This window comes from Bombus terrestris, chromosome 3 (genome assembly GCF_910591885.1).
Source record: "Bombus terrestris chromosome 3, iyBomTerr1.2, whole genome shotgun sequence".
NCBI classification, from domain to species: domain Eukaryota; kingdom Metazoa; phylum Arthropoda; class Insecta; order Hymenoptera; family Apidae; genus Bombus; species Bombus terrestris.
The window spans coordinates 18,756,536-18,767,893 of NC_063271.1; the positions used below are offsets into that span (position 1 = coordinate 18,756,536).

The 11,358-nt window shown below is 36.3% G+C and overlaps 1 protein-coding gene across 3 annotated transcripts in view; it reads left to right on the forward strand.

Annotated features, from left to right (window-relative positions):
- LOC100646644 (U4/U6 small nuclear ribonucleoprotein Prp31) overlaps positions 1–11,358 on the forward strand; it is a 59,724-nt gene that overhangs the window by 6,628 nt on the left and 41,738 nt on the right. Inside the window, exon 1 of one of the 3 annotated variants that reach the window (XM_048404559.1) lies at positions 8,648–9,413. The exons of the other annotated variants lie outside the window; for them this stretch is intronic. Coding sequence (XP_048260516.1) covers positions 9,338–9,413 — 76 coding nt within the window. The 5' untranslated portion in view covers positions 8,648–9,337. Of the gene's footprint in view, positions 1–8,647; positions 9,414–11,358 lie in introns of those variants that run through there. 3 annotated transcript variants of the gene reach the window in all.

An 11,358-nucleotide genomic window follows, 5' to 3' on the forward strand; every position in this document is an offset into this window, starting at 1 on the left:
TATCGACTGTCGCGCGTTCTCCGACGACATGTAATCGGTCGATGAATGAAAATTGGTCTACATGCCACTACATTTGCAGCCGTTGAAGAATACGCATGCATTCTTGATCTCTAACGGGCCTTTATCTTAAGAAGTTTTGTTTCCCACTCGAGACAGCTTTTCTTGTTTAACGTGACTGCATCGATCGTCTTTTCGTGTCAGTAAGTTTCTCTTGCGTCTTATACAGAGTGTATAGAAAATCTAGTTGAATTCTTTAGAGGTTAACGCTTTGACAGTATAATAAAATGACAAAGAGACGTTTTATAATTATCTTATTATGGTCAACGAAGAAAAATATATTTATCCTCAATCATTTACAATTTTTAGAACCGAGTTAAAATAAATGGATATGAATTTACAGAGATGGCTAGTATGCATTCATCGACATAGCAAGCAATCCATCGTTAGATAACGCGAGATTGACCTTTTCTTTGCTTCTCTCTTTCACGGAATAAATTTCTCTTTTTAAATCGTGTTTCACCTATGTTATTCTTAAACAAAAATCAGTTACTTTCCATCCTCGATGAAATCTTGTCTTTTTTTCTTTTTCATCGATTCGAAAAATTTTGACTAATTGTTATCACGATCACAGAATTTTTCGTAGTCGTAGACGTTTGACTGTAGAATTGAACGAAACCAATTATGCGGTTAGTGTTCCATAATTATCGACTCGCATAGACGATACCGCAACGGCGATCACCATCACCACAATCGATATCTCGCGATCGATCTCTTTGACAAGTATTTGACGCGAAGGAATTCATCAGTCTATCCGATAGTAATCTGAATATCGCGATAGTGAAGTGAACTGCTAAAGCTGTACACTTGGTGGAAGAGATAGAGAGAGGAAATGAATTAAACTATCAGTCAACGACACCGATTAATATATTAGCTGTAAATGTTTTATAAAGATTTGTCAGAATTAGGATCAGTGTTTCCTAACCTTTTTTTTGAGTCGTGATCCTTTCTCGTAATAATCAAATAATTCGCGACTTCTCCATATAAAAAGCATTTCGAATAAAATGTAATAATTTATTTTATGTAATTGTGTCTAACTGTATATACGATTTTTAACGTAATAACAATTTCTACTACAGACAATTTTTGTGTCATATAAAAGAAGGGAAAAGAACTATGTATTTAGTAATAAGGATTTCAAAAATATTTGAAACTGTTCCAATTCCTAGAGTATTGGATTACACTTTCGATCTTTTTTCAATTTCTCTTTTATTCGTATTTTTTTTTTGTTTTTTATAAATCATAGGCGGTAAGATCTCGCATCCCCGGCTCGTTTTACAGAATTTCAACTGTTTCCCGCGTTTATGGTACCGATTATCGAGGCATTTGACGGGGGTCACAAATTTTACTTTGTCGTCCGTGATATCCGCGGTCTCAAATTGCATTTCCAATAAGATGAACCATGATGTTCAGGGGCTGCAGTGAGGGCATGCTGACGATTTTTGGTTGGTTGTGCATCTGCTATTCGTGGTCTCGTTAGTACTTGCCATCGCACAAACGTTTTAATTCGCGGCGGTTAGAGTCTCAGTAGCATTATCACGGTCACACCTTTTTTGCTTTAGATCACGACGGGGTCACCAATTTGAGGTGGTATTGTTGTAGTGAGTACGTGAGTGAGGTGATAGTGTTGCTTTGGTGTAGATGTCGCTGCTGAGGTACTGCTGCTTTTCTTCTCATTTTTGTATCGTGGAAGAAAAATCGGAGACTGCGGGCGCCGGGATTTGAACCCGGGAACGTTCGTAAACAAAGGCGCTAACCACTGCGTTGCCGTCGTCCGGTGGTAGTTGCTGTCGAGTGCCGCCATAGTACTCTGTTTTATTAAATTGGGGTTAGGTTAGGTTTAAGTCGAACTATCAATTATTATCGATCAGAACTCTGTAAGAGGTAAAAATCGCGACTGCCCCGCCAGTTATATAAATTTCGAGGTACAGACAACGCGAGACATTCCTTTTTTTAGTTAGCTATAGTACGCACATTTAATCGTCCAGTAATTCGTAATACCTCGGGTTATCTCGATCGCACTCTAGTAAATACCGTTACTGCATAAACTTTCGCGCCATGATCACAAGGAGAATACCTTATCAACCTTTAGTAGTCTCTATCCACGAATTATGGACACTCTTTCTAGATCTGTCTATTTGACACTCGAACCATCTGCCATTTATGGAAATGTAGAATATTTCGTAAACACGGAACATTATCCTTGTAAAATGACTTTATCGTAAACGACGATATAGCATTCGTTTGGAATTGATTTTCTCAGTACGATCAGAGAATGTTACTTTCTCATCAACCTAATAAAAAATACATTAATCGATATTTTCGTCGTTTTGAAGTTTCCATTATTGAACATTATTCTTTTATAAAAGCGACATGTACACATACGTGTTCTCATGAATAGTTTATGACATACTCCGGAATAGAATTGTCCTTTCTCCGAGAATTGATTACCTTGCTTTTGTCACACAAGATCTCATTCGTACCTTGAACAACCTTTCTAAGTAGAACAATGCTTTCGAAAGCATTCAAAGGATCGGTTTCAATGAAACAATGTTCTTCCGATCACCGATACAAGTTGTAAAAGGCGATACACAGGTTCGTTGGAAAGTACCAATCGAATGCACATTTTGATCAAACTGCAACGTAACACTCTCACGTTACTATTGCCGCGACATCAATGATGGATGCATCGACGAAACTCGATCGCGATCTAGTCTTTTAGGAATTACTGCCAATTAGAAATTGTAGAAGTTGCCATTTATAAGCCTGCACTATGATAAAGAACTTGCATTATGGTTACAGTAGATTTATGGTGCGGGCATATGTGTTTTGTGGAAAAGTAGAACGTCTAAACAACCATCTGTGGCAGGTGGAGGTGGAAATCTAAGCTTTCCTCAGAGAAATATAATATAATTTATACGATCTGTCGTTCGATAAAGTAACTTTGATTGTGTTAAGAACTTATGGCTTATTTTGTATCGAGTTATTCTTTTTTCAATTATGTGTGTCACGTATTTACCGAGATTGGAGAAAATATCTAGCATTTTCGTAATTCTTTTTACATTCAATAGATTTGGAGCATTTAGTCCGATCGCCTCTAGGCGTACACGTGTGACTTACATCGATGCATTTTATTGCCACCGACTCGCAGTTTGATCGACGTAGCGTGAGATATATTTATTCAATTACGCACTTAGTACCGAGAGTCGCTCTCTCCTTTGAGTCTTGATTCTTGGATCGATACGGTCCATACGACCGATTCAAGTACTAAACCAGTGACCAATGTATACGACGTGGTCGTTCGTGATACCCTTGAGGCTGTCGTTAATTGGAAAAGAAATTAGTGGTCGTGAGCTTCGAGTATTTTCTTTTTCTATTTGGTGAACTAGTGGCACGCAAAGTCGACAAGTAGCTACTAGTAGGTCGTAACGAGTGATCGAAAGATATACCACGTTTTTTTCTCTTTTAATTGACCGTTTACAGTTGCATCAACTACTGTAATGGATTATTAGCGACACAATTGGAATCACCAAGTCCGAGTTTCATAATTTTTGGAAAAGCAACAAGGTTTCAAACGCGATTTTCTCAAGAACTATGTCCCGAATGTGAACGTGTTATTTCGTATTTCTTCTCCGCTTTTTTACGAACCGCGATTATTTGCATTTTATGGTTTATCCTGTTTACAGGGTTGTTATCCATGTTTACAGGGGATGTTTTACTTTGATTATCTTGTAGATATGTTATTGCATTTTATGTGTATTCTACATATCATTGCGCGTTTAAATTTTCCATAAACGTATTAACATCTGCAGGCTAATATTTCATTTCTATTATGTTACATTATTGAAAATGCAAGTTACATCGTTTAATTTGATATTTAAGATTATGTGAATGAATATAACGTGTATAAGCAAGTGAAATTACAAATCAATTTTAATTACACATTCTGAAAATATATGTATCTATCTTCAGTTTCTCACCGCAGGGTTAATGACGGTAATACAACTTGCACTTTTCACTTACATCTCACAGTGTTTCTGGAAGTTCTCTTCACGTTCTAACATTCGATAGCTCGTCATGATGAATATCCATTCCAAGAATTTGTTAAAAATTCCATGGTTTTAATACTAACTTTAAGTGAGTGAAAAATTCCCAATTTCTTATTTTTATGAAAATTACGTAATTATGTAAATATTTTATGAAAGTGTTCATTTATTATCTGTCAATTGTATTAATTAAAATAAATTATTATTCAAAAAGAGACAGATAAAAAAGGTCATGCATATTTTCGTTAAAAACTCTTAGGTATTTAAAGAAGCGTTAATGCGATATATAATGCGAAAGCGTTAATTTCGATACAATCTAAATTACTATACGTAATTCGTTTCTTATCCGATAACATTTAAAAGTATTTCTTTGGTTGCACTGATTTCATTATGCACCGTGGCAGAAAAATGATCGATACAGCTGGGGAGAGTTGCAAAACAGATTGCTTCTTCCGTTTCTATGAGCAGCAATTGCCTCGATTTCACGCTGTAACTGATTCAATCTATCATCTGATACTTATTAAACTTTTACCTTTAAGGTCGCACAAACTCATTTCAAGCTGACCTTTCATGCTTGAGCATCTACTCAATCACTTTTTTAACTTTCTCATGTCTTAAAATTATAAAAGTATTTTAGCAGATTTTCATCGAATACTACGTCTAACATATGTATATACACCTATGTATTTATATTTATAATGTTATATTTAAAGCTAATATCTAACGATATATTAAACAAGTTTGAGACGAAGAGAAAGAAGAAAGATGTGTTACATTCGCTCGTCCCTATTCAATGAGAGAAAACTTCGAAGTTTCTAATCCCTTAAGTAATAAGAAGACGTACATTACATTTTTCCATTGAACTTAATTTTTCGAATGTAATGAAAGAACGAAAAAAATTAACGAAACTAGTCGTAGTAGCGAATATCGTGATGATGTCGTATCATTAAAGCTTATCAGGATTTATTCACGAAACGAATTTTAAATAATATGAAGTCTACGTTTATAAGGTACATTCAACTGTCGTTAAACAGTTTCCTATACCAAATATAAATATAATTTGCATAGATATAATTGCCTATAACATCGGAAATGCAGGTATATAGGAAAGTAGCTCAAAGAAATTGATTTTCTTTTACTAATGACGCGATGCTTACTATTAATAACCTAGTTTCTAGAAATTCACTGTTGGAAAACGTGCATTTTGATTCGGTAATAAAATATAGTTTGTGTATTTGGTAAAACTTGGGGGAAACTAAAAAAGGTACATCAATGCTGCACGATCTACATTAATGTATGACATTAATTATCCGGCTCGTCAGTTATAGCATATACAGTTGTGGTTTATTTATTTTTGATCGTGTTTCATAATTGGCGGCGTATAAACGAAACATAAAGTTTATATGACGTACCTTCAATTCTTTTGGGATACCTTATATACACCATATATGCTGTTATTCCATAGTTAATCTGAATAAAATCGGTCGATATTTTTCATTCGGCAAATCATTACGTTTATGGACTAAGAAAACAAGTTCTGCCAAGGCTATTAATTCAGACGAAGTCTTTTAGGAAAGTCTTCGGAAATTTCTTCGTACAGTGTTGAATTACGTGTACGGAAGTTTTATTGAACGATCATTGTAAAATGTTATGTTTCATAAATGAACGAAAACATGCTAATTTTATTCGTAAATTGTAATGTACGGTGGCTTACGAAAATGTTTGAATTTTGGATATTAATAGAAATTTTGTACAAATGTCTTGTATATGTGTAATAATATAGAAAACATTGTTATTTCTATTTCTACATTTCAACCGTATTATAACTGTGTTACATTCGTAAGAATTTCCTGTGATAAATGTTCACAAAGCTTCGTGAGTGTGAAGTTACGGACGACACGACTGAAGTATTCGACATCGCGTACTTTCGCTCCATTTCAAAGTTAGTATGATTATACATTATACGCGAAGGATATAATCACGTATACGAGCAAGGAAATTACGTATGATAATTCGTATGATCGCATGTGTCACCTACTTTCACGTTGATTTTCTGCAATCCTATTGACCACTGCATTGGCATGGAACATTCATGTGCTGAATGAAAACAAATCCAATTCCAAAGAACAGCGATATTGTTACTTAGGAACGGTTACTGTGTATTTATCCGTTCTTTCGCCATTTACTTTCGAATTTTAAATTAAAGAATTTTGCATATCCATCTAATATTCATAGTATTACCGTTCCCCTTAGTACCGTTTTACATCATATTATGGTTAATATGCAACGCTTTGTCTCAATTTTTAATCTAAATCATCGTGTAAAGTCTGCGTAATATTAAACTAAAGTTTTTATAGACGATCGGACGATTTTCGTGACACCTTCCACTGAATCTTTAAATTTCACATAAATGCATAAATATTTACAATCTAGTTACATAAAGAATATCAAATCGCTTTCGATTTCTCGTTATGTTATTAGCATTTCGAACAAGAACGGCCAACGGAGGAATACTTTCAGCTGTAAGTATACACCGATATACGCATATGCATAATATAGAAGTATTTGTAACTAATAAACGTAATATTGTACACCTGCGCCAGACATTTAAGTGTTTGCGTAATGAAATATTATCTTTGGTCTAACGTATTGGTTATTTAATACGAGATATTTAACGCTGTTGATGGTACATTGATTACTTTATATGGTTACGTTGTATTCCACGATATTCGCACACGTTTCGTTACTAGACGTACTTACTTACCCTTACGAATCACGCGCTAAGGAACCGTAGAATATCGGTTCATTGGCCCATCGATCTCTGCAGACTTATTCTACTTACAATCAGCTCCCTATAACGCAGTTACAACATAGTTCACACTATTTACTCTTTATAGGCACTAAATAACTAATGTACTTATACTTCTGTAATCGTTTGCCACTTGTAAAGAACAAAGAAGCTATACCTTTTTCACGATATTTATGACAGCAAAGATTTTAATGAACCAGCAGTGAGTAATTAAGAATTATAAATTCATGCTTGGTAGATAATATTTGAAAAACTTTTATTATCGCTGACAATTAACGAGCCAGGCAATATTTATTAATATTTTGGTGACTAGAAATAATTTTAGAATTGTTTAATGTTAAAATGACAATTTTTCTTAAAATTATACTTATTACGTTTTTTTTAATAACTTGTCTCTACTTTTTCGGATACTGAACATTCTACTGTATAGAGTTAACAAATTTTTCAGAATCTAGTGGAAATCAAGCGATTAAATTCGTCCTACATATTTCTACGTTGCGGTGAGAGGCAATTCGATCAAACTCACCTTAACGAAAGTTGTTCGAACACTAGCTACTTTGGGCGCGAAAGCAACGTCAATTCAAATAGCGTTAAATAAGTTAAAGAGACTAAATCGAATACGTTATTTCTTCGCATCGAAAAATACACGTCTCCCATTTGTGATAAGCATAAAACAATATAAAAGTACAAAATACATCGGTAATAGTATCTAACTATCTTTTATCTTACTTTCTATATAACATATCATGTATTTATGAATAATTTCCTTAAAGATAAGTTTCTGTACATTTATCTTTCGAAATTTTGATTTTAAACACTTTGCCGAACTATACATATACAGGATCCAGCCGAATAATATGTAAAATGAGATACGACATGATTTCTTACGATAAAATTAGAAATAAATATAGAATACAATTTTTTCATTTTCAACTTAGTTTACAAGAAAATCGAATTTGTAAATTTATCATAAGTATACTCGAACATGACTAACTCCGCACCAGACAGGACTAAATCGGCAAAAAGTTATTCTACGCGTGGAAATGCTTTGTTCTCGATAAAATCTAAACATATTTAGTTAGAAATCGGCCTAGTACATGCGTATAATAAATCTTCAAATTTTTCTTCTTGAAAATGAAGCCTTAAACAGAAAAATTGTATTCACTTTTTTTCTTTATTCTCACACAAGCAATCACGCTGTCCCCGCTTTTACATATTATTTGGCCGGACCCTGTATAGTCAATGACTTTCTTCTATTATCTGGAAGGGAGAACTTAAATGATTTACATATAAAAATGTACCAAGAGACTCTTTGTAATCAATTTACCGGCAACTTAAGCTCAATTAATTTGAGTTTGGCGTTAATTAACTATATAATAATTTATTTGAATAAATGATTTTTGATTGAAAGTGTCAGTCGGAAATGTTTAATTATCCGAAACGTTAAAGCGGACAAAAATATACTTTAGAAAGAAGAAATATACTTTATTTATTTCTCGGTTGATGCAGAAACGCATAACGTTAAAAGTCAAAGAACCGATTAACGTAGAGTCAGTCTGGAGAGTAGGAGAGCCCGTTGGTTCCAAGCGGGGAGTACTCTAAATCGTCGATACTCGTCGCGTCGATAGCGCGGGCACACCGACACACTGATACATTCGCGTAATCCCTGTCTCTCTCCTCTCGTCCGGCGTGGCATCGCATTGTCGGCGCAGACGCCGTGGCAACGCTTATTGATCGCGGTTGTGTGTGGTGCTCGGTGTCTCTGCACGCGTCATGCGTCGTCGTCTTTCGCGACGTAGCGGCGGTGCCGGGCAGTAGAATATATTCGTGTTCCGTCTTGTCCGCTAGTACGAGGCAGCCAATAACGACGGTGCTTGTGACAGCAGACGTGTCGTATACCTTCGATTCGTCGTAGTGCGCGTAGTTCGCTCGGATGATTTTAGAGATCGCGACGACGATCGACGGCAACGGGATGCGATCGAGAAACGCTGCGACGGCGATCGGAGTGTAAATCGTACGGCCGCCTGGTCCATAGAGTTACCGCTAGGAAACGGGACTCCTCCTCGGATCGACGAAAACGTATCGAGGATCGGAAAGCCACCACTGGTAGTAAGCTTGGCAGGTGGTTCTCAAACGATATCGCGACCGTCCTTTTTCCACATTCAGTGAAAGTGATCGGCGGTGAAGCGTTCTCGAGTTGGCCGGATGCTCGGCCGACAGGTGCGTTCGTAGAGGCTCGCTCGGTGTACCGGGCCAGCCGATACTTTGTAACGATTGGTTCGGACACGAGCTTCGGCCAACGCTCGACCAATCACGTACGCGCACGGACCAGGCGGCTTTTCCGTGATTCCGGCGCCGATCGACTTCGGCTCGTTACTGCGAATCGCTCCGTGAAACTCGAGGACAACGTCTGTAACGAGGAATCATGAGTCTGCTGTCTTCTTCCATCGGCAACGTCCGCTGCCTCACGGACGAAGAGGCCGATCACAATATGCTTCAGGGTAAATGTCAACCTTGTGCAACCTTTGTTTCGCTACATTAATTTCAGGTTCACGCTCAAGGTCGATGCAGCTGCAACCGAGGTCCTCGGATTCGGAAGGACAAGTTTGCGTGGCTGACGTCGAGACGCGATCGATTCCGCACCAAGAGGTGCTCCCTATCTATATATACCCGACATATCTATGCAATATCTACGTGTCTTTTTGTTTGCGGTTTTGCTTAATGGTAACACACGGAAAGTTACTTGATTCTCCAAGACAACCGATCGGTATTGTTCCTTGCTTGTACCTGACAGACGACTTCCACACTCCGAAACGATGACTCATCGACACGGCTCGTGAATCTAATAGTTACCGCAGCTGCATCGGAGCCTTAAGTGTTGCACATTGCGCTCCTTTTAAATTTAATACAGCGATCCTCCAAATATTTTGCATATCTCAGCAACAATTTATATATTTTCTAATTCAAAAAATGTGAAGAGTAATTGTAAAATTCAATAGTATACATTTTCAACAAATAAACGCGTACCTTTTTATCAACCACGTTTTATCAACGCGTGGTTCATAAAAAGATTGTCGCTTATTTATTATTAACTCTTCAACCTTTGCTCAGTGTGCGGTGGCACAACACGGACTTGCGCAATGGGTTCGTTTGTGAATGATAATACTGTACTTTTAATAAGAAATAGGTACGCTACTACTGTAAAAATGCACGATAGATATCAAAGAATTGGTCTTGTAATATTCTTGTGAATGGGAGTCGTTCAGATTTTTTGTTTTTTTTTTGTATCTATGAGCTAGTAGAATAGATATTTTGATTAGGGCAGGTCAGAAGCCTGCGCACTACACGGTGCCGATAGAGAAGCTTCATGAATGTTCTTTTTCATTCTATGTAATTATATTATTTATTTTAATTTTGTTCGACCGTTTTCGCGAAAAAATGCGGTCGCGGTAGAGTGCGCCAACGAGAGTCGTGCGCCATACGATGATCGACGCCATGAATCAGTCGATCCCCTATTTCGATTAACATAATGGGGGTGGTTGAATAATTATAACACTAACTTTTCCTCGAAGAATATAAGGTGAAGAGTAATTAACAAATTGAGATGTATTCTGTTTGACGGAATGATAGCAAGTGAAGTTATGTTCTGTGAAGGCGGTATTTATAGGGAACTAGTGATGGGTACTGGTTGCCCCATCAACGGTCGCTTGTGGGTGGAAATGACCGTTGAACATGGGAAAAAACCTGCTTTTCCCATTTTTTAACGGATTAACGAATAACTATAAGGAACTTCTCGACTTGAAAAATGTATTGTAGCAATTAAGGGTGTTAAGAGTAAAGTAAAAATGCTTAACTTTACAATGGTTCCTTAGGATTATTGCGGTGTGACTAATTATATTTATACAGCTGGTAAACGAAGACGGGATCCCGAGGTTACGGAACGTAACAAATTTGTCTATTTTCTTACTCGAAGTGTAACCTTTAACAAATTATTAAGTACAACAATTCCTATCAAGTTTCCAATAATTTCTATAAAGAGAATTTATATTATCATTCTTATCAAGAATATTAACGAAATTTATTTTATGAAACAAAACCGAGAAATGTTTAAATAATGGAAAAATTTTAAACAGAATGTTCACGACTACCTAAGTCTAGAAAAAACAGTGTTATTTTCCATTTCTCCGTATATTTCTTTTCGTTTATCACGGAATTGTCTACCGATAAAGTCGACGGCCTGCGAATTGTATTTGATATATGTGTGCTGCAATCAAAGAATATTTTATCTTGTGACCACGTTTGCTAGCTTTTTATATCTTCTCGAAGCAGTTAAAAACATCACGTTGTATTTTGCACGTAATATTTTCATACGAAACTCCGACAATACGATGTGAAATTCGAATAATTCTAACGTCTGTGTTACACGTTGTAACGATTAAATTACCA